Genomic DNA, 23748 nt, shown 5'->3' with positions numbered 1-23748 from the left:
AATCTTTAGAAAAACAAAATATAAGGTGGAACCTCCAAAAGAGCCCTACAAGAAGGACTGTGCATTTACTATGGCCACGGAACTTTGAGTGTTGGAGAGAGGAGTGGAAAACTGGGAGGAAGGGAGAATATCCTGCGGAAAGTCCTGATTGGATGGATGGATGGCTTTATCAATAATATGAGATTCTCTCAACGGTATTTCCTTCCAAAATCAGATGACAGTACTGCAATACGGCTGCTCGATCTAAGCAGCTTTCCTCTGACAGGCTCCCTGTGTATAATTAATGTCACCTGTTTCTCTGGAGGGAAGATATGCAAAGACCTCTGTGCACTGCCATATTTGTATCTGTGTCCTTCGGAAAATAGAAGATCCTGTCCGTTATCTGTGAAATTGCCCTTTACATGCCTTGCTGGACAATGGTTTTTGGCAGAGGTTCTTACAGCATAAGAGAAAATGTTATTTTGATTGTGAACTTATCTTTACAAAGTAGTTCTTTTTGCATTGGCAGTGCAAGCAATTAGAAATAAATATGTAGCACAAAATATGGCTATGTGTTATGGAGGACCATCTCATCTAACAGTTCATAGACTGTTTTTATATGCCAACCTGTCAATGGATGATTTTATTATTAGTTTGTCAATTTTACATTGTAAATGTGATAGCTACTACGTATTTTACATTGTATAGCCCATGTCAAATTGTAGCTTTAAAAACTGTTTTCTTGTCTTGCACTGACCAATGGTCACAAATAAATACATTGTACAGACCAATAATGATGACCTTTTATTGAATTTTGGAGGCCTCATAGATGCACATGGCTTCATAAAAGTGCATACACAAGCTGGAAAAGTGTGTGAGTTAACATGAATGATAATTGTTAGATAAATATATTATTTGAAGTTATTCAATATTGTGACTTTTTGTATTGTCTGAACATTTTCCTTCATATTGGAAAATTCTTTAAACTGTATATAAGTAATGAGAAGGGATAAATAGAGATTCTTGAGTGAAATGATCCTTGAAAACATCACAGATATAACCGGTTATGTTCTACCATTAGACTCTGTGGTGGTGAAATTATTTTGTAGTTTGAGATCTAGGGTTTCACAGGAGAATATGGAAATCATCATTCATTCATTAACAACTTCCAGAATGGTGATTTAAGCTTTAAATGGAAACAAGAAGCCCTTTCTTTAGTGGACGCTGAGGGTCTGGAATATGGCAAAACTAATAATATCATCAGGTTTAGAGAAGAAAGGATGATTTATTGAGAAGTGCTCCATTGTAATGTTTTGGATTAACTTGGTATAAAACAACGCACAACCATGTAAGTTCTCGCAAATTTTACAAAAATGTATAGATACAATATATAAAAGTGCAACATTTAATGTTTAAAGAAAACACAGATTTCTTGGAACTTTGAGATGTTAACTTTTAAGATCCATTACTATTTTATGAGATAAAAATGAAGATGTGGTTATGATATATTATGCAAGTTGACTGAAAACAATATTTAATTGGTTTTGTATATGGGTACACTTACAAGTATATAATAAAGCTATAAAGAAGAGAGAAGGGGCAACTAGTTTCAGCCAATGTGTCATACATATGTTAAAAACACACCTAGCTGAGTATGACTATTACCATTACACCATCAATGTGCATGGTGCTTTTCAGGGTACAAAAATATAGAAACCTGACCTTCAGAAAGCTAAAGTTGATGGAACTAGAGGATGTTACTCTACCTTCCCCAGGTAGACATCCCACAATCTGTCTAGAGCAGAAGTGGGGAACCTTTTTCATTTCAAGGGCCACATTTCCTCATTAACAGCCTTCCAGGGGCTGCATGCTAGTAATGGATGTGATATAGTGTATGTGGCAATGGATGGGAGTCTTAACTGGCACAGCAGGTTACATTCCAGTCACGCAAAAGTCAAAAGTTGCTAAACACACACACACACACACACACACACTTCCTTTCATACACATAAGGGACCAATTCCAGCTAGGCAAAAACACTTAAGGAAGGTACACAGCAAAGGTAGTAAGGAGTGTGGATTGGGGAGAGGGATGGCTTAGGAGAGTCCTGAGGGCTGGATAGAGAGGCCTAGAGGGCCACAGATGGTGCTGGGCCTGGGGCTTTCCACCTCTGACTTAGAGGAAAAGACTATCCGCACATGTACATCCTGATCTCACAGACATGATATCTATACAGTGATAGTGGTAATGGGATCTGTATTGTTTTAATAGACCTTCCCTCGTATATTATTTTAAGATGTTTTGTTTTCATGATGTTTTATAGATTGTTTAGTGTTTTATTGCCTGTTTGCTGCCCAGGGCTTCTTCTGGGAGGAAGGGTGGGATAGAAATAATAATAATTAGTAGTAGTAGTCGTCATAGTCGTCATTGTCGTTGTTGTCGTCTTGTCTTTGTAAATTACTTCACATCTATTTCCAGCTGTGTGAAGCAATGTATACATCAACTAACTAAACTGAACTAAAGCAAAAACCAAAATTATTCTGCAACAACAAAACTCAAATGCTTGTAGTAAGCTACCTTTGATTTTCACATGGGTGACCCAAAGAACAGGTGTGTTTCTGAAAGTATTATTTCTTATAATGAACAAGTAGTGAGTGACAAAGGTAACTGAGAAACAGAGCTTGTGGTTAGGTCCTTGTCTAAGCCTTCCAAGTTACATTTGGGCTTCTTCTCTGTTTGTCTAATGCACACAAAGATTTAGAGAAACCACTTAAATGTAATTTTGGTTTCAGAAATATTTCCAACTTCAAGCAGGGAGGAAGGTTGCTATAGTCAGTACCATGCCTAAGGGCGAAAACAGGCACAACATTCAACAATGTGCACAGCTGGTTTTCAATCAACCCAACTCCACAACTAGTCTTGTACACATACACCAGCAAGTAAATACTAGCTCAGCCATCAAGTCTTGCCCTTCTTATATTTTATGCAGGCTTTCCACTTTTTTAAAAAAAAAAAATCCTTTTTGACCTGTATATGTATAATTTATCCAAAGAGTTGTGACGCATTATCAAATTTGGCATGTATTGGTGATGTCATATATACTAGCCAATTGAAGCTGTCCACAGCCAGCTTTTTGCCATTTGAAAAACACTCCAAAAAGCTGTAGAAATTGTTTTTCACACAGTAGAACAACGGGCTTATTTGTGCTTCCTGAAAGGTGTGCCTCGCTGCCCTCTCTTCTTTTTCATACAACTCTTTTTGATAACAAAGGCCTGAAGACACTCCATTCACCTTGGCACCCTAGGACAAAGAAGTATATCCAGATTTATCACAGTGTGGGCATATTCAAACTGCCCCCATGACTTTACAAATGTTACAGCTATCTTCACCCTAAAGGTGGAAGGTTGGGGGAATGATAACTGTAATAATACATAATACATTGAGTGCTTAAATATACTTGTTTTCTTCATGTAGGATTATGAGTCCCGGTGCCTGCTGGCTTTGCAATTTGTTCAGAGATGGCACAAATGGAAACACTTCAAAGTAAGTACAATCTGGAACAAGCATGTTTATAGAACAGCATGGAGAATTATATGAGGAGTTCTGAACTTTGTCAGAGTAAGACTCTTCTACTTTTAAGTCCCATTGATTTCAATGAGAGAGTTTTAAGCATCCCGTTGAAATAATCCAGACTTCAACGTGTTTAGATTTGGCTAGACCTTGCTCACTGTTAAGGGGATCGGGATATTTGGGAAGTAACATTTTTGTTATCCAATGAAAAACATTATTTACAAAATGTTATTTTAAGTAAAAGATCTTGCTTCTTGTTGCGATTTCATTTATTTATTACTTTTCTTATGCAATGTAAAAAGCCCAACAGTGCAATCCTATACAGGTCTACTCACATGTAAATGGGTATACGATTGCCGCCCTAAATCCAGCTAAAATTAGCTGTGAATAAGCCCCATTGAAACCAATGGAAAAATAGTCATAGCTAGTCCCATTGTTAAATTCACAACTAATTTATTGTAACAGGTTTTACAAAGAACCTTATCAAAAGAAATGACTACAAAACCTAGACTGGAGTGATGATTCCAGTTATGTATCCTATCAAGACAGGACATGGTTTCTAAGAACCAACAGAAACTGATGTTTGCAAACGGCTTGTAGAGGCGGTAGTAGTCTGTGTACCTGCTGTAAATGCTAATGTGACCTTTGGATAAGCACTCAGGGCCAAGTTCAGTGTCTAGGGGATAGTCTTATAATAAGTTCTCGCTCAAGCCCCCACCCAGGAAACCTGGGGCTCCAATAGGGTTTTTGGGTAGCAGTCTTCGCCCAGCACATACACACACTCCTAAGATATATGCAGACAATTATATTTATTCAGCTAATAAACAACAGTGAATCAACAAATGATAAGCAATGGAGGAACAGTCAAAATATCTTTTAGTCCAGCACATCCCATCTTTTCCCAAGGTCCAGCTATGCCAAAGGAAGATTGTGCCCATAGGTCTTACAGTCAGTTTGGGGATACAGCCAATGAGTGGGGTTATTCTACACACAGAATTTGAGAGCGTTGCAATACCTTGTTCGAGCAGGTGCAGAGCTTGGAAAAGTTACTTTTTTGAACTACAACTCCCATCAGCCCAATCCAGTGGCCATGCTAGCTGGGGCACCAGCTCTGAGGTGGCACCAGAAAGGCTGCAGCAGCAACTAGGGCACATTGTAGTTAGGAACTCCAGAGGACGGCAGCACAGAGGCTTCTGAAGCTGTGCAAATCCAAGTCAACAGGGATTGGTAACCCAGGTACTAGAGTAGCTTTACACTTCCCTCCCCTGCTAGGTGTGATTCAGCCAGCAAAGTGCAACAATTCCCCAGTTAAGTTCTTCAGTCTTCACTCATCTTCACAAAGAGGGGAACAGGGGCAGCACTAGGGGGACTGAAGAACACCTACCCTAGGAGTGAGTATCTGAACATCTGGGTGCTTGCTGCTCGCTCTTCTGGGTTGCTGGTCCCTGGTAATTGCTGCAAGGACTGGGACCCCCGCCTGACCCTGGTTCCAGAGAGAGGCTGCGGTTAATCTTGCAGCCTCTTGCATCAGCTCCTGGCTGGGTCAGGAGGCATAAAAGCCCGGATGCCCTTGGGCAGCGGGACTGCCATGGGTGGAGTCACCACCAAAGGGATGACACCAAAGGGATGACACCAAAGGGGATCACCCCTTGGGGAGTCCCGAGGACTAAGGTGCTACCCTTTTCTATTTCTTTCTTTCTTTTCTTAACCAATCTGGAGGAGATTGGTAGTGGGGAGGGCGCATGGCTCATGTATAGTTCATGTGCAAGGTGAGAGCCTGTGTAGTGAACCGAATGATAGGAGAAAGTTGCCAGATGCCTTCAGAGTGAGAGTCTGTAACTGGCAGTCGGCTGGCCCTCCCTGGGTGTGAGACAGAGGGGGAGTAGTTGTGCCCTGTGTGAAAAATATTGAGTGGGTCTGACTGTTCCCAATTCTCACAGAGACCTACTGGGATAATTGGCTCAGGTAGGCTTTATTGATGGGCTCTTGTTTGGTCCATATCAGGTGTTTAGGAGTCTTAGTAAGGAGTCTTAGTAAGGAGAGACATGGGTGATGACACTTCAATTTCAGTGATCATGGGCAGAGGAAAGTATAGCCATGGGGGGCTGAATTACCACAGAAGATGAGCACAAGGCTATCTACAACTTGTTCCTTGCTTCCACCTCTCATGGATGGGTTTCTCGTTGCTCATCTGCTGTGCCCACTGGCCTGTGTGTGTTGTTGTCTAACACCAGATTGGTACACAACAAGACTACACTTGTCCATGATTTGATTGTGGATGAAGGTGCCGATTTGGTGTGCATTACCAAGCCCTGGCTGGGTGAGCTAGGAAGAGTTGATCTGACCCAGCTTTGCCAACCTGGATACTCGGTGCAACACCAGCACAGGCTGCAGGAATGGGGGGGGAGGAGTTGCTGTGGTCTACAGAACTTTCATCTCTGTCACCAGGAAACCACTCTGTGTTGGAGCTGGCTGTGAGGGCCTGCACCTGGTGTGGAACCAAGGAGACAGTAAACAAGGGTTGCTGCTGGTGTACCATCCACCCTGCCACCCAGCAACTTCTCTGACTGAACTGGCAGAGGCCATCTCGGCTGTGGTATTGGAGGAGCCCAGAATGATAGTCCTGGGTGATTTCAATGTCCATATTGAGGATACCAGTAGTGTTCCGGCTCGGGACTTCATGGCCTCCATGATGACCATGGGGCTGTCTCAAGTTATCAGAGAAGAATGATGAGGATATGTTTCGTGCTCCCCACCTCCCAGAACATCAGTTCCAGGGAACCACTCAATGCTAGTTTGGCTTCCACTGGAGGAGAGAGACAGCACTGGAAACTTACGGTGTTTTTGTAATAAGAAATATACAAAATAGAATACAAGTGGAGGTAAACAGCATGTGTGTTCCTGTAGCAAATCCACAACTGTATCCATCAAAGTAGTTCTGCTAGCACAGGAACCTCTGGCTATGCCCTCCATTACAGATGTAGACAGTGTGGGGGCATACAGGACAAGGAGAGGGAGGGGAAGTTCCATTGTGCAGCTCAAGTCCTTGTGCTAATAGAATTACCTCTGTGGATAGGGCCCCAGATCTCCAGAGAGAGGCACCCTGCAACCCAAGGTGCTCCTAGCCTTTAGGGCCCAGCTCTCTTTCTACTTTGTTTATATTTATTTATCCCACCTTTCCTACCAAGAGCTCAAAGTGGTGTACAGACACAGTTCTTCCCCTCCCAACTTCATCCTCACAAGAATCCTGTGTGGTAGGTTAGACTGAGAGATAGTGACTGGCCCAAGGTCAGCTAGTGAGCTTCATGGCCAAGTGAGGATTTGAACTCTGCTCTCCCAGATCCCAGTCTGAGACTAACTACTACACCACACTGGCTCTCAATTGTTGCCCAATATCTGCTCTTTCTCCGTATAGTTTGCATCAGCCCCCTCCCCTTAGCTGGAGCATGGAGGTGTGTCACTTTTTAAGTTCTGATAACGTCTGTCAACAGGAGCAGCTCACAACATATCCCTGCCTGAGGCAAAGGGCAAGATGCTCCTCCCATTTCATGTACAGACGCCAACTGGACTGGCAGTTGAATTTTACTTCCACATTGGAGACAGAAAAGTGTCCTTAGCTTAGGGAAGCCAGACAGTTCACATGGGACCAGTGATTGCCCATGTGGTGGGATTAAGCTGTCAAGCCACCTTTCCATCACCAGTGTCACTATAGCTTATTTGGATGGGGATGGGGCAGGGCAGGATAGTGGCAAGGTTGAGGCTGTGTGGGCATCCAACAGAGCCAAACTGGTGCTTCCACTGGTGCACACACACAGCTTCAACCTCACTCATGCCCTGCCTCATTCTGCACCACCCGCCACCACACAAGCCATTACAGCATGGAACCATAGCTCTCTCCTGCAACAGAGGGGAATAACCAGGGGCAGGTAGAGGTGAAGAGATGGTGAGCAGCCACCACTCCCCTCAGCATTTGCTGCCTTTGCCTTGCTCTGCCTCACGGTCCTCCATTCAAAACACTCAAAAGAGATCTTCATCTATTTTCATAACCATCAGCTCCCATTAAGCATCCCTTAGCCATTCTAGCCAATTAACCCACACACTGCCCAACAAAGGAAGTTGCTGCAACAGTACCAGCAAATACACTACTAGAGCAAATGGTCTCGGATGCAATGACACCAAATGAAGAACTGGAGCAAAGTCGCACAACCTGGAGCTTTGCTGGCATTTCAGAGAAGTTGCAAAAGCACAGCACGAGTGTGGAGGTTCAGGGCTCCAAACAACAAAAAAACCCGAATGCATTTTCATTGGAGAATGAATCTTCTTATTGCTAACAAACAAAAATGCTACCCAGACTCTTCGCTAAAATGAGCTAAAAATGTTCCAAGGCAAATAACAGAGATGATTATACAATAACAAGGCAGTAAAACCCTGCAAACAGCTGTTGTGCCAGGCAGGTTTATGAGCTTGGCATCCAAAGGCGAGTTTTTGCTTTTAATCAAGAATGGATTAGCAGTGAACTTTGTAATAGTTAAGTGGCTTTGGTGAGTATTTGGGAACTGACTTAGGGCCAAGAGGAGATGAAGAAAGTCACCCTCTAACTTTCAGGCAGTCCAGAATGGCTGATCCATTACATTTCTTGAATGCAAGATTCTCAGTTATTTCACTCCCCTGACCTCAACAATGAAAAGTCCATAGGAGCCTGGCTCTTTTTTCTTTAGAAGACTAAGTACTGGAAGCTATATTACTTTGTAAAGTGACAATAAACAATACTATAATGATAATGATAATAATAATAATAAAGCAGAGTATTTAATGTAATTAAGCTCAATTAAGAATGAGGGAGAAATTTGATTCACTTTGCATTTAAAGGCAAAGCTACCTAATGTGCACTTTCCAAAACAATATGTCAACCAAAGCAGAGCCTTACATTAAAATTCATACTTCTCTGAATTTTGCAATGCAGTTCTCAGCAAAGTAATGTGTGCAAAAACAAATATACTATGGTAAAGTGTGCATAAAAATGCATACACTGATAAAAAATAATACACAAAAATACATTATACAGGGGGAAATTGCTTGTAACAATATTACTGAAAATAACATACAAAAATACATTGCATTAGGGAACTGTTGCTTTGCAAAATATGCACATTATGCAAAATTGCATACAAAAAAATGTATATTAGGAGAAATTTGCCTTAAAATGTTGATGGATTTTCACGAGGACTTTTCTAAAATGCAAACTGATGTGGAAATGTGAAGAACTGAATTTAAGATTGGAAAAACAGAAACTGAGAGAAACCAAAATTGACAGAATCATCCATCCTTAGTTGCAATTCTATACGCACTTACCTGGGAGTAAACCCTGTTAAACTTAATGGAACTCAGTTGACAGCAGATGCTAATCAGTTTATTTCCAGCGGGCACAGCCTGAGAAAGGATGATAAAAAGAAAAATATGGTTGAAGTGTCAAGTACAATTTCCTCTCAGAAGGGGCAACAATTCAGAAGCTGAGCAAAGGAGCCCAGAGCAAAACAATTTCTTAACCACAAGTGTGGGAAACCTTTAACTCCCCAGATGTTGCTGAACTACAACTCCATCCCCCCTAGGATGCATGGCCAATGACCAGGGGTGATGGGCTTTGTAGTTCAGTGACAACTGGAGGACTAAAGGTTCCCTGCATCTGGTTATGGCCCTCATTTGGCATCTGAGAGCAAAATCCAATATAAGAAACACATATATTGAAATTATCTTCTTGGCAATTATTAAAGGTGCAGAAGCTCTTTCCCCTTTTTTTACCTAGCCATCCTACTCTTCAGGGAGCTCAGAGCTATTCACTTACAGAGGTGTGTGAAAGTATGCATGATGTGGAGAAAGTGAAGTTTTTCTCCCTCTCTCATAATTCTAGAATGGGTTGAAAAAGAGGGCAGGGCTCTTGTGCCTTGCATGACAAGCTGCACCTGCTGAAAGTCCCTCTTCTACAGAACTATTAAAGGTACAGGAGCCCCATTCTCATTTCCATCTGGGCACCCTAGTTATCACCATTCTAATGATTTTTTTGTTTCCCTTATTTCTGAAAGAGTAAGTCTGGAGGAAGTGTTGCAGTGGTCTCAGTCTTTTGAAAAGCTAATGACTACTAAACGTGAGTTATCATATGATTATTAACCAAAACACTAAAAGAGTATGGGGATAAATTGTGTACCCTAAGAACTGGTTCATACTCCATGAGGTTCACAAGAGGTGAAGAAGGAATTTGTCTGATCTGCTTTCACAGTGAATCATCCTGATTCGACATTCTCAAACTTGCTTGTGGATTGGAATATAACTATCAGCCAGATTATGCACTACTCTGGATTTTTCAGTGCAGTTCTGGCCCAATTCATGAGCACAAAAATATATGTTTCACATAAAAATGGGTATTGCAGAGGAAAATGCATGCAAAAGCATTGAAAAATGCATCTCAATCGCTTCCTATGAAACGTCTCGAAGCAACTTCACAATACAATGAAAACTTACTGTATATAAAAGTTACATATATCTTAAATATTGCATATATAAAACCAGTTGAAAACAATTGCATATACAAAGACAGTTCAAAAGGTACATACATAAAAAACAATTTCAAATCCAACACAGGTACCACATGGGTAAATATCTACACTTAGAAGGCTTGTTGAAAGAGGGCTTGTCAGTTCACATCTGAACACCAAAAAAGTACTTCAAAAATAACTGCAAATAAGCACCAGGGAGCAGGGGAAGGAAAGATGACAGGGAACGCACACAAATTAGTGCAGTAGTTTGAGAGGAACATCATCTGGATTCTCATAATTAATAGAATGAACAAAGGATGTCAATATTGGACGGAAGCAAAGAAAAAGTGCCCAAGATCTAGACTTAATAGGGATGGCTGTATTGAGTCCCACACCCTCCACTTATAATGTAGGAGTAGCCAACATGGTGTTCTCCAGAAGATGGGAGTCATGTGCATGAAATTTTGTTGGACTCAACTCCCATCATCCCCAATCAGAAAGGTCAATGGTCTGGGATGATGATGGAAGTTGTAGTCTGACATTTGGAGCGCAACACATTGGATACCCCTGCTGTATTTTAGTTAAAATCACATGCAAAGTTACTTGATATCATTGGGTTCCATGCATGGGGGGGGAAGAGGGTGAACACATATGGCATGATGTTACATCTCACATTTCCTTAATTACATGCTACAAGGGGAGGGGAGGGAATGCCATCACAACTGGTTCCAACCTCAGACACTGGCTGGGATGCTTTCTTGGGACATTTTCACTGGGAATAAAGCACAGTAATCATGACAACTATCCTTAATGCTGCCACATAGAGCAATATCTGATCCGCATGATTTTCAGATGGGCCTATCGTCTATAAAACCTACCTGAAGACAGAATACAGCGATGAGAACATTGAATTCTGGTTTGCATGTGAAATGTATAAGAAGATTGCATCACAAAGGAAAAGAATTTCAGTGGCACAGAAACTTTTCAAGAAATATATCCAGCCTCAGGCTCCAAGGGAGGTAAGTTAAACCTTTGGAGAGAATACACAAGGTCTGTTTCAAAAGGAGTTGTACCCATGTTGTCTATGTAAATTAAAAGGTGAAGTCTCTAAAAATTATTATATAACAATATTCAAAAGTCTGCAATTGAAAGCTAAAAATATGAACCTTATGGTATTTTATTTTGCTTGCATTTATATCCCACCTTTCTTCCATCATAGAACTTAAAGTGGTTCACAGACAGTCATAAGATCCAGACCTGTTTAGCATCAGCAAGGTGGTGGCCTCTTGGACCTTCACACCATACTCTGGGACTGTAATAGCACATGTAATAAGTTTATGCCTCTCCTACAGTTTTAATATTCTGTTGTAATGGAGAGATGTTAATCTCTCAGAGATTCCTGCTGCTCATAAATCTTCCATGCAACTCTGTAAATTTCAGGCATAGGAACCCCAAGTAAAAAATACAGCAGGAGAAGGCCTTCAGTGGCACCTCCCCAACAGGTATCCCAGATTCTGAACTTTTGTTTTTTTAAAAGGTAAGTCTCTAGACCTCCTAGAAAAAAAACATTACCGCACAACATACCTTTCTAAGTTATTTCTGTGAGATGAGTCAGCCTGGCTGCTCCTGCCTGTCAGTAGTGTTATCAGCCAATCAGTGTTTGACAAGTGAGTTGTGTGGACACCAGGTAATAGGAATCCCTGGGGCCTTAAAGACTACTCTTCCTTCCACCCTTTTACTGCACTTTTCCTGCTTCTGTCTTTTTTAGTCCTTGGACTCTCCATAGTTTGCCCTTCTTTTTCCCCTAGCAGCCAGGACACATATTTCCTGGATTTGCCTGAGATCAGGTAGTGCCTAGAAAGTATTTTCTGCACAAATGCTACTACACAATAAGTGTGGGTGAATGTTAAAGAAGCCCTCTCCCCCCAAAAGACAAATGTGAAAACTTTGCAAAGAGTCTTAGGCATGTTTTATGCTTTGCAGGAACTAAAGACCTGGGATCCATTAATTAACTGTATAATTAAATTGCAGTACAATGGTATACATGTCTGCTCTGAAGTAAGTCTGTTTGTATTTAACTGGGTTTACTTCCAGGTAAGTGGATACAGGTTCACAGCCTAGGCTTCGGTTTAGGGCTGGCGTTGAGCACAACCAGGCTTCTTGTGCCTTTAACAGTTGTATGGCAGGCAGAAATTCAACAGGTCAAGCCCATCAGGTCATTTGGAAATACAATTATGGGAAAAGCTGCAGCATCACTATTCTCTAATTTTGTGTTATGCCACATCCCCATGGCAGCCATTTTGTATTATGCTATGCCTCCTGTGGCAGCCATTTTGTAACTGGTACCCCCAGCACTCTCTCAACATTTGAAATGTGCCCTCTGGTCCAAAAAGGTTGCTGATCCTGAGAATATAGTGTGGTATTCAACTAAATTCTTGTGCTAGCACAAGGATTAGTGCTAGTGCAATGAGATTTTCTCCCTCTCCTCCCTCCACATGCACCCTGATAGGGTTGCCAGGTTCAGTCCCTGAGACTGATGCTGTATCTTTAGGAGAAGAGAAAGTCAGCCAAGTGCAGGTGTTCTTGCAACCCTGTAATGGGAAAAACCACAAGGTGGAATTCTCCCTTCCCCCTGCACACCCTTTAAAGATACAAAAGACCTCTTGGAGGCTGGACCTGACAACCAAGAGGTCTTCTGTATCTTTAAAAGGTGTGCAGGGGGAAGGGAGACTTCCACCTTGTGGTTTTTCCCATTACAGGGTTGCAAGAACACCTGCACTTGGCTGACTTTCTCTTCTCCTAAAGATACAGCATCAGTCTCAGGGATTGAACCTGGCAACCCTAACCCTGCACCATCCCTAAATCTGCTCTAGACTATCAAGAGAACTCCTAGAATGAATTTACGGGATGCACAGGGGGAACAGAGGGCAAAAATGTTTCATTGCACAAGGAGAAATCCGTGTGCTGCAGGAATATTCCACTATAGCGTTACATTGAATATTTCCCATATGTCCCAATGGTAATAATAGAACTTCATTTTGGAGGTGTGTTCATACCAGCTTGTTTTCCAGAACATTCCTTGGGAGTATCTGTTTTTGTTTCCATGAAATCTGAGGTAGAACACCACTTCTGAGTTTGGGGCAGGAGAAGTATGTGTTTTTTAAAGAGGAACTCACTTCCTCCACAGTGCTCCCCATGATGCATTAAACACCACATCCACTGGCTCCAGCTTTCCATATTAAATGAGCCCTACCTGACTATCACATCTGCCCACTGAAGAGGGGTCCATTTATTCATGAATCAAGCAGCCTACACTGAGATGCCTGCACTGTTGCTCTTTGTGAGTGTGGAACAAAGAGGAATACATCCAAATGTGCACCAATCTTAGAAAAAGGTTAGGTGCATGCCATTTTGGTGCCTGAGGTAACAGCGATGCCCCTCCTAATTCTACACAGAAGCCAATTGGGCTAGCAGATCCTGTTACTTTACCAGTGGAGATCGGATAGTGTCCTCCACCACACCTATAACAGGTCAGATTAGAAGGCCCAGGACAGGCCCTGTGATAACAGAGGGGAATGGCAGGAGACGCAGGAGGAACAACCAAGTGCTGAAGTGGTTGCCTCCCTTAGTCTGCCTAATGCCAGCCTCGCCTACCATAGGGCTGGCCATACCTAGAAACGCAAGAGCCTTACTTCTGGAGCACTCTACTTGCAGTAGTTTTCTTTAAAGAAAGCATAATGTCAAACAGTATCTTGTGCCTGCTGTCTCTGCCACCCCACCCAGCATCTGGTTTTCAGAACTACTGACGCAATTTTAGATATAGCAAGATCAACCATAACTTATTTATAATAAGCAAGCTTCACAGTGGAGGCTGAACAAGCCAGGTTTACACCACAGATGTGGAGTAGGTAGATCATCATAGCAGACCTTTTCGAGAGGAAGAGATGTGATGTTGGGAATTGCTGTGAAAGCTGGGGATGCTCTCTCAGGACAGTGAACCAAAAGTTTCTAGAAAGGTTTTGCTGGAGGCTTTGTCACATTGAACTTTATAGCAGGACATAATGCAAACAAATAAACCTCGACGTTAGCTTTGATGTTCATTTGAAGGAGTTGACGCTGGCCATTCTTCCTGGTCGAGGAAGGCACAGTAAAACTCATTGTTTTTGCGATGAAGCTCTATGAAGGGTTCAATGAAGTGGGATTGGAGGGGCACTTCAGGAGACTCGCAGCGCTCTGCTAATAAAGCTGGTTCATCTCAAGGACTGTCAGATATGTTAAGCATTATAAATGAGACGTTTCCCCAGGAGGTTCTTTTACAATGGACAGAATTTCCTTTCTACACAATGTGCAAGGACCTCATCACTTCCAAGTATATCTAAATGCAAGGTCACAGCCAGACAGCAGGGTGGAAAGTCTGAGTCCCTGAGAGGCATCATACGTAACTGTGAAACAGCAAAAAAAACCCAAAAACAACCCCCACCCAACTACTATAATGTGCAACCCCCCTTTTTATTGCTTAGTTTTCATAAAATGCAATTATAATTTCAGTTTTTAAAAGAATGAAAAGTGCCAGTCATTCCCCCAGTGCTTTGGCACCCATTCAGCAGAACACAGAAATAATTTGAACTATTAAAAATCATAGGAAGAGCCCTGCTGGATCAGGCCAATGGCCCATCTAATCCAGCATCCCTGCTCTCACAGCGCCCAACCAGATGCCCATGGGAAACCTGCAAGCAGGACATGCACTCTCCGCACCCCACGGGGATTCCAGTAACAGGTATTCTGAAGGATACCGTCTCTGATGCTGGAGATAATATGTAGCCATCATGTCTACTAGCCCACTAATAGCCAGATCATCCAGGAATTTGTCTAATCCCATTCTAAAGCTGTGGCTCAATTATCGACGGAGGACATCTTGATGAATTAATTCAATGGTGAATATGTCATCTGTGGCTTAACATTCATGTGAAAGGGCCTGTTTTCCATTAGGAGTTTGTTTCTTGGAAGAAAAGCCTCATTTCAATGTGAAGAAGGAAAAAGATAAGCTGCATTCATAATAAGTTGTCTGCATATTATGGGAAGGGTGCCCCAAACATGAAAAATCCATTTAAATTATTAATGGGAGGCAATCCCACATTTATATTTTATTATATGTTTGTTTGTTATTACATTTATATCCCATCATTCCACCTTTTCTCAAATTGGTATACATAGTTCTCCCCCTCTCCATTTTATCCTCACAATAACCCCGTGAGATAGATTAGGCTGAGAAGCAGTGACTGGTCCAAGGTCACCCAGTGAACTTGATGGATTTAAATGCTGATCTCTCAGGCCCTAGTCCTACACTCTAACCACTAGTCCACACTGTTTATGTGTGTATATAAGTATCTTCACTCCATGTTTCTGACAAAACAGGTTGTCACCTACATGGACTGCCTTCAAGTCGATCCCGACTTATGGCGACCTATGAATAGGGATTTCATGGTAAGCGGTATCCAGAGGGGGTTTACCATTGCCTCCCTCTGAGGCTAGTCCTCCCCAGCTGGCTAGGCCTGCTCAGCTTGCCACAGCTGCACAAGCCAGCCCCTTCCTTGTCCGCAACTGCCAGCTGGGGGGCAACTGGGCTCCTTGGGATTATGCAGCTTGCCCATGGCTGCACAGGTGGCAGGGCACGTAACCCCTGAGCCACTCACTGTGGGGGTGATCTTTAGCTGGCCCTTTACACCCAGGAGACATGAGGGGGATTTTAACTCACAGACTCTGGACTCCCAGCCAGGCTGTGCTCCCCACTGTGCTATACCACCTACAAATAGTCCCTGAAGGTGCTAGAGCAGTTTCAGGGCTTCCATCTTCATATCATGTGCTTTTTGCTCCTTCCTGAGCATCTTACCTTTTGTGTTATCATCAACCTTTTGGAAAACATATGTATTCATTTATTTATTTTTGAAAACTACTTTCCTTTTCAGATTAACATTGATAGTCCAGCAAGAGAATATATTATCGCAAACATTCAAGAACCAACTCGATCCTGTTTCGATGAAGCCCAGAAAATTGTTTACATGCATATGGAAAGGGATTCGTACCCCAGGTTTCTTGGATCAGAAATTTATCAAAACCTACTCCTTACTCTTTCAACCAGGAGGAAACCATTAGTGTCTATGAAAGAGAGAGAATGAGTACTTGGAATCATTTTCAACATCTATTTTTGAGCCTTTTCAAAGATAAGAAAAAGTCAAGACACTAGAGAGGAACCCACATGCACACACAGAGAGAGATGACTTTATGTCGATGTGATGAATCTTTTCATGTTTTAACTTAGCAGAGGAATGATGATACTGAACTGAAGCATACAAATCAAACACAAAATGCAGGCTCACTTTTATTTTTTTATTTTTTTTGGACACTGGAATCATCACAGACTCAGTGACTGATCTGGTTGAGTCAACACATTCTCTTACCTTTTTAGATCTGACTGAAGGTCTCACACTTGAGAGAACAAGCCAACAAGTTTCACATTGGTATTGAACCTGGAGTAGCTGCTGCCCCAAAGCTAAAATTGGGGAGGGGGCAGCAGACGAGTCCCAGTTTACTTACCTTTTGTGATGGCCTCCCATGTGCCTACAGATTTAGAAGACTGTTGGGGGAAGGACTTAAATCTGGGGAGTCAGGAAATGGTTGTGGATTTCATTAAAGTCCCCCTCTACCTATTCCCCCATATTCTGAGCAGTGTTCTATCTACTGACATATATTTCTAACCGGGGAAGCAGAGGTGTCTGATTGACACCAGAAAAGGAGTACCTGTGAGCTCCTCTGCCTTATTGGATGCACAACGGCTTTCCAACCTTGTTGCCATTCCCTTCTCAGGAATAGCTAAAAGGTATAGTATCAAGCAAACCAGAGCTTGGAAAAGTTACTTTTTTGAACTACAACTCCCATCAGCCCAATCCAGTGGCCATGCTGCCTGAGGCTGATGAGAGTTGTAGTTCAAAAAAGTAACTTTTCCAAGCTGTGAAGCAAACTGCCATGAAAGAGCCTCTGAATGTGCCATGGGGAAGAATGAATACCCTAGAAACAAAGAAAATGTTTTCTCAAAGAGAATGGGTGTATAAGGAACAACAAAAGGTCATGCTAACGTAGGTAACACTTTCACTTGGCTATGGATGGGCAATCATATATAACAGGGCAAGAATCTTAGAGTTGCAAGGAATCTTAAGCAAGCTCTGGCAAGGCATTGCTACAGTTGCTGCCAGGGGCATAAAAAAAACACCTTCCTCTTTTACATGGGGAAGAATCCCTCCTGCATTTCAGGTATATCTAGGGGCACAATCTGGAGCATGAATGGGAAACCTGTGGACCTTGAGATGTTGTTGGACTTCAGCTCCCTTCATCCCTTTGCCATTGGCCAGTGGCCATGCAGGCTGGGAGTTGATGGGAGTTTGAGTCCAACAACATCTGGAGGGTCACAGGTTCCCCAAACCTGGTCTAGGGAGTGAAGAGTCACCAATTAGAGAAAGACGTCAAAGTTATACATACACAAATCTGAATAGTCTTTTCAAGTGTTATGTCTCATACAGTTGCATCATGTGAGGTGGGGGGAGCAGGTCCATACCTGCAGGCTCTACCCCTGCTGTTGTGTCCTCTGCTGCCTTTGCAGCTCTCCAGTGTCCATGGGGGAAGGTCTGAAGAGCAGGGCCTGCTCTACAATTGCAGCTTCCCAACCAGATTCCCCTGCTCGAGCACGGTTCTAAATCACATGGAGAAGCCTATGTGGGTAGGACAGGCTCCTCCCCTTCATGCGATGAATGGGTGACAGGGGTGGAGCCATAAGGGGGCATGGCTACAAGGATGGGGCTGGCAATATTGTCCCCCTCATGCAATTATAACGTCACGGGGCATAATACCTGGACAGGCCTTATGAGTCTATGTTTTGGTTCGCAAAAAAGAGAACCAATCAGAACCCTTCATAGCCAACTTTTCTTCCTCGGTTCAAACTGTTGCATGCTACAGACTTGCAGAGCTACTTTTTCAAAGCTCACCCCAAGAAAGGAAAAGATGCATTTGCACTAAATGCAGTAGGGGGTGTTCATACACGAGCCCTACTGCTTTAAATACATTTTGTGCGGCTTAGCCCTAAGACAAACCACATTACAGGAGTCAGCTAAAGAAGTGGCCCAAATGAATACACGGAGACACCCATTCAACAGCGAGTTTGAGGGTGAGATGGGCTTTATCACTGTTAATTTGAGCCACTGTACGATTTGTATCTAATTTTGAATTTATAAGGCAGGCTAAAAAGGAAAGCAGTTCATTAAACCTTAGCCAGAGGAGGGAAGCAAGCTTGCTTAATGAGTCAGAATAGCAGTCACTTAACGTATCTGATTAGCCAGGCGCAGCACAGAGGAACATGAGCCTAAATTAATTCTGAGACAGACAGGTCTGTTTCCACTCTGCTTGATGCTAATTAGTATTGTGGAAATCCTGGCATTTTCCCTCTGCCCATGACGCTAATTACTGTACTAGGACAAGGATTTTCCTCTTGCCAATTAAATTTTATTTTGTTGGATTCATCTCCTCTTTATGGCTATGAAATTGTGTTATTTGTGGCTCGGTGTGTGTACGGGGGGGTGCCTCCTGTCTATATTTGATGGCAATGAAATTATGTAATTGATTTTCATTTGTGGAATGAGAAAGAGCATGAGGAAGGAAGGAAATGAACTCAATGTAATGGAACACTTTGCCTGTCTGAGTAAAAAGTGTCTAAAAATCTTATTCACTAGCTACATATTTTACACAGCTTCTGCAAGCCTGACCCCTAAGGCTTTAAAAAGCTAGTTGATCTACTGGCCTTATCTTAAGAATCACTACACAGGCAACCTGTATAATATCTCTGCACAGGCATAGCAGCTGAGCAGAGATGGGGAACCTGTGGCATTTCAGATGTTGTTGAACCCCAACTCCAGTCAGCATGGGCAGTGGTCAGGGAAGATGAGGGCTATACTCCAATAACATAGGAACCTAAGGAGACCTGCTGGATCAGACTTAAGGTCCATCTAGTCCAGCATCCTGTTCTCACAGTGGCCAGCCAGATGCCTCTGGGAAATCCACAAGCAGGACCTGAGCACAACACTCTCCCCACTGATTCCTAGAAACTGGTATTCAGAGACATATTGCCTCTGGGAGTAAGACACAGCTATCATGGCTAGTAGCCACTGAATGGAAACACACACACACACAAATGTATCTCAAAGTTGCTAGAAAGGGTGAATGTTTATTGTTAAATTAGCCCAATACATTTCAGCTCATTTACAAGACATGAAACTCATTCTACATGTGGTGGGAAAGAGGGAGCACAGGAGCCCCAAACCCACTCCCCACCCCATCAAACAAGGAGTTTAAAATACCTGGTTCTCGTGTGAGCTGGGACGGAGTAACGGAGGGATAGCAAAGGCCAGTTTAATTGCGTTACAAAGGGTATTGTACCAAAAAAAATTGATTTGTCTTGGAATATGAATAAGAACTTCAATATCCCTTTCTCAAGTGACTGCAAACACTTCAGTGGCAATTACGTCTATTTACAATTTGCTCAGACTACTGGGAGTGGGTGTAAGGGGAGGAATTAAGTATCACTAAAATTTACAGGAAACAGCTGGCATTAGGTCTGGTTGTGAATCATAATGTACTTTCTTATGTTTACCTTTCTTTAAACGTCCCAATCCTAAACATGGCTACTTGGAAGCAAATCCCACTGAGTTCAATGGCATGTACTTTTTAGCAAGAATATTTTGAAATCCATGATATGGCACCGCAATCTATTCCCCAAAAGAAGCTGAGTTCTAAGAGTTATCTGTATCTCTGAATCTTACAGACTCTGGTCTTTGGAAAGGGCTGAAGAATTCAGAACTTTGTTGTTTATTCAGCATTATACAGTTGAGACATTTGCAACGGAAATATGATGGTTTGCCTCTTACTGGATTTCCTTTGCTTATTAGCAGATGATGCATAGCAATACCTTTAGCAGGTCATACAGTTCACAGGAACAGACGCTAATAGCAGATGCAACAACAAAGCCTGTGGCCCTCTTGCATTTAAACATTGTCAGGAAAAGCACTTGAACACCAAGTTCAATTGTAGATTTCATTTGCGTCTTACATCCCCCAACAGAAGTGCTCCTATTAATTGAATAGTTTAAGAGTTACTGAACTTCTCTTGAGGTTAACATAGACAGTTACCCTTTATTATTCTTATGCCAGTCACTGAATGGACTCGACAATGTAAACCTGTAAAAAGTATAAATACAGCTGTATGCTTGCTTAACCCAGTGCTTAGCCACTGGGGACTTACTTTCCTCATGTTAAACTGGGTGGCACATTTCACTCTTACACCCCAAAAGATGTATCTTCATCATGTGCAAAAGTAAGAATTATCTACCCTCAGAGCAGCTCATTTTTTTCCTGTATGAGTCACTGTCCTGAGTATGCATACTGATTGGAAGAATTCCACAGCAGTGGTGAAGGCAGAGGATGCAATGGTCAACCGCCTCTGAGATGAGGTAATTCTACTGCACTCCTGTATCGGGAGTGGATGAATGATCCAATCACAGCTGATGCTGAGATGTGGCAGAATTTTCTGAATGAATCACCTGTCAGGAGCTGATGGAGCAGCTTGTAGCTCCCTTGTGTGATGAACCACTGAAATGCAGGTAGCAGCATTCTCAGTGAAGCAGTTTCGGGCTCTGAACTAACTCTGCCCAGTCAAGGTGGCCATTAGTTCCTTTTAAGGGGCAAGGCATATAAAGGGCTTCCTGAGCCCTGGTGTGTCCCTGCTTCCTTGCCCAATTATGCCAGGTGAAGTGTTGGTGGAGGCAACCAGCAAACACTGTCTGAGGAGGGATCATAGGAAATAATTTGGGAGTCTTTAAATGTTTCTTTAGGGTAAGTGTATAAGTGTAAACTCCAATATTAAAAATGAATATCAGGACATAGGAAGCTGCCTCATACCAAGTCAGGTCCACCTAGCTCAGTATTGTCTATACTGCCTAGCAGCAGCTCTGTAGAATTTCAGCCCGGAATTTCTCCCAGCCCCACCTAAAAATGCCAGGGATTGAACCTGGGACCTTCTGCATGTAAAGCAGCGGGCAACAGACTCACTACCTCAGATTATTCTTCCAGAGAAAGGCCCCCCAGGATCAGTGGTGGCTGGTAGCTCCATGTCAACTGGGTAGTGGAATCTACTCCAAGTTTTAGTCCAAACTTTCAAGGTGCTTCTGCATCTTGGACAGCTTCTTGAAAGTTTGGATTAAAGCCCTGAGCGGATTCCACTGTCCCACTGACATGGAGTCACCAGCCGCCATTGCCCAGGATAATTTCAGCCTTCCAGCAACAGGTGGAAGTGGTACATCAGCTCTCTCTGTTTCAGAACTGTTTCTGTTGGGGCGACACACATCCTGCAGCTAGAGGGGGTGTCACCTTCCCTAGACTGATGGCTTTCTCCATTCAGAGAATTCCAATGAAATTTGCAATTGCTCCAGAGCTGTTAGCTAGTAGTCTGCTCAACAAAAAAAGAACGGCCAGGATCCCATTCATAAAAATAAAAATTGCACTGCATAAACAGGGGAGATGTGGGGCTTGGACTAGGAAATGTCTGTGTCACTTCTGCATGTGTTCATTCACAAGACCCTTCTGCCTTGTTTCTACATTAATCTGTGTATTTTTTAAAAACGGCATGAAAATTTGCACTTAAATATGTATTTAAATAGTAATTTTGAACTTATTTTCTCTCAAAATATGCAAGTATTCTCACAATATTCATGTCTAAATGTACTTTATCTAGAATACGTACTTCAAACCACTTTCTGATATGTTTGTGAGCCAAGAACTATGTTGCAAAATTTGGAGATGTGCAAAATCTAAAATGTAACTGCATTCCAATCTGCACATAAGTTCAGGAGACATGGATCAGATCAGTTTGTATCAGAACTTGCAAATAACTAATTCCTCAAGCATTCTTAGGTAATACCCTGAGAATCTTGCATCACCCCAGGGAATTGGCATCAATTTCTTTGACTCCCTATTATTCTACAGAAACGTGTATTAAATCCTGTCTAGTGCTGAAAACATTGGCCAGAAGAAGGGCTTGGAGTTTTTGACAACCAATGACCCAGGTTGCTACCCTCCAAGTAAAGATGGAGTGGCTGAGTTTAAACAGGTTTAGCCCCTTGATTTCCCATTTTGCTCCAGAGCTCCAAAAATAGCTTGTCAGGTAACTCCCAATAAACAGCTGAAAGTGCTTTCTGTTCCCCAGCTTAACTCCAATTATTTGGCTTCATTTCACTTGTGGATTAAATACAAAAAACTTAATATTACAGTGTGCTATTCACACTGTGCCTTATTGTTGGCTAAGTACATGAATCATCAAATATCACATAGGTTATGCAACCTAACCAAGTCAAGTGTCAATATTTGCAACAAATTATTTTGTTCCAGAACATGAGGGACAATTTCACAGCTACTGTTGACTAATATCCCATTCAAAGATCTAGTAGTCTATTTGAAATCTGTTAAAAAGGTTAGCTCATGTGAATTATTTTCTTTCACTTAATGCGAGATCTGTGTGTGTGTGCACCTATCATTCCATTGTCTCAGCATGGAGTCCATAACATGTATAATGGCTAAGTGAGGCCTAAGTTTTAACAGAGATGTGGGCACAAGGAAAAGGGCATCTCCTCGGCGGCAGCAGCAGCCCCTACCGGCTCTCTGCATAATGGGCTACTGCACAATGGCTTCCACGGGCTGCCCAGCAATGGAGAAGCTACCCACCCGCTGCTCTTCCGACAAGACCCGCCTCTGCCCAGCCAGGGCTCCCCGACTAAGAAATGCAGGACGCGCCAGAGGATGGACTCGGGCAGCAAAAACAGGCCACATGCCACCGGGGAGTCATTCGGCCAGCCCGAGAGGAACTTACGGTGGCCCCCACCGCCCCGGAAGAGCTGCAAGACTACAAGGCCTGGGAGCTACCGTTGCAGTGCTGGAAGGCCCACGGGCCAGACCAGTTGGTTGGCCTGCTGGTTGCCGCCACCCTGTTTTCACTTTACCAGTGGTTGTGGCGGCGGCAGTGGTGTCCTGGGCCAGGGCATGCAGACGGAGACCCCCAGCGTCAAGATGCACTACTCCTGGCCTGAGCCACAGGCCATCGCCGTCTCGGACTGGTGTACTGCCCCTTGAAATAGCTGTAAGTTCAGGCGAGATGGAATGCCTTTCCTGGATATTTTTTCTTAATTAATGTTATTTGCTATTTAATTTATTTTTTTGTATAATGTATTGCTTATTGATGTATTGCTTTATTTTTTTTTTTTTTCAATAATTTTTATTCAGATTTTCATAAAACATACAAGACAAAATCATAAAACATTCAAAGACAAAAAACAAAATCAAAAATAGTTAAACAAAAAGAAAAAAAGAAAAAAAAAACAAAAATAAAAAATAAAGAGTAAAATATTGACTTCCCATTTGTCAAAGATCAAATCAGTTATAAGTCTATAATATATAACAATCCTGTCTCTTAAGTCATATTATAAAATCACTTTCCTCCAGTAGTTATCTTACTTAATCATCAAATCTCATAAACATTACTTTATTCTTTCCACAAAAAGTCAAAGAGAGGTTTCAATTCT

The 23748-nt window shown here is 42.4% G+C and overlaps 1 protein-coding gene and 1 long non-coding RNA gene across 3 annotated transcripts; one reads left to right on the top strand and one right to left on the bottom strand.

Annotated features, from left to right (window-relative positions):
• Window positions 1–824: 824 nt before the first annotated feature.
• On the bottom strand, window positions 825–11097 carry LOC133387987 (uncharacterized). 2 transcript variants are annotated; one of them, XR_009763610.1, is made up of 3 exons: window positions 10958–11097; window positions 8902–8979; window positions 825–3279 (listed from the first exon to the last, which is right to left on the bottom strand). It is a non-coding gene; the product is annotated as an uncharacterized LOC133387987 (long non-coding RNA). The 2 variants fall into 2 exon arrangements; XR_009763611.1 differs by lacking the exon at window positions 10958–11097 and adding an exon at window positions 9392–9467.
• On the top strand, window positions 3458–18790 carry RGS13 (regulator of G protein signaling 13). The gene is made up of 4 exons (XM_061634004.1): window positions 3458–3522; window positions 9630–9691; window positions 10932–11098; window positions 16046–18790. The coding sequence occupies exons 1-4, from the start codon at window positions 3458–3460 to the stop codon at window positions 16253–16255; spliced, it is 504 nt and encodes a 167-aa protein (XP_061489988.1). The 3' UTR covers window positions 16256–18790.
• Window positions 18791–23748: the final 4958 nt, after the last annotated feature.

This window comes from Rhineura floridana, chromosome 6 (assembly GCF_030035675.1).
Source record: "Rhineura floridana isolate rRhiFlo1 chromosome 6, rRhiFlo1.hap2, whole genome shotgun sequence".
Taxonomy (NCBI): Eukaryota; Metazoa; Chordata; class Lepidosauria; order Squamata; family Rhineuridae; genus Rhineura; species Rhineura floridana.
This window is presented reverse-complemented; position numbering and strand designations above follow the sequence as displayed.

Coding starts and splice junctions, on each gene's coding strand:
- RGS13 (XM_061634004.1), top strand. CDS start 3,458: ATGAGTCCCGGTGCCTGCTGGCTTTGCAATTTGTTCAGAGATGGCACA. Junction 9,692..10,931: donor AAAGCTAATGACTACTAAAC/GTGAGTTATCAT, acceptor CATGATTTTCAG/ATGGGCCTATCGTCTATAAA. Junction 11,099..16,045: donor AGCCTCAGGCTCCAAGGGAG/GTAAGTTAAACC, acceptor TTTCCTTTTCAG/ATTAACATTGATAGTCCAGC.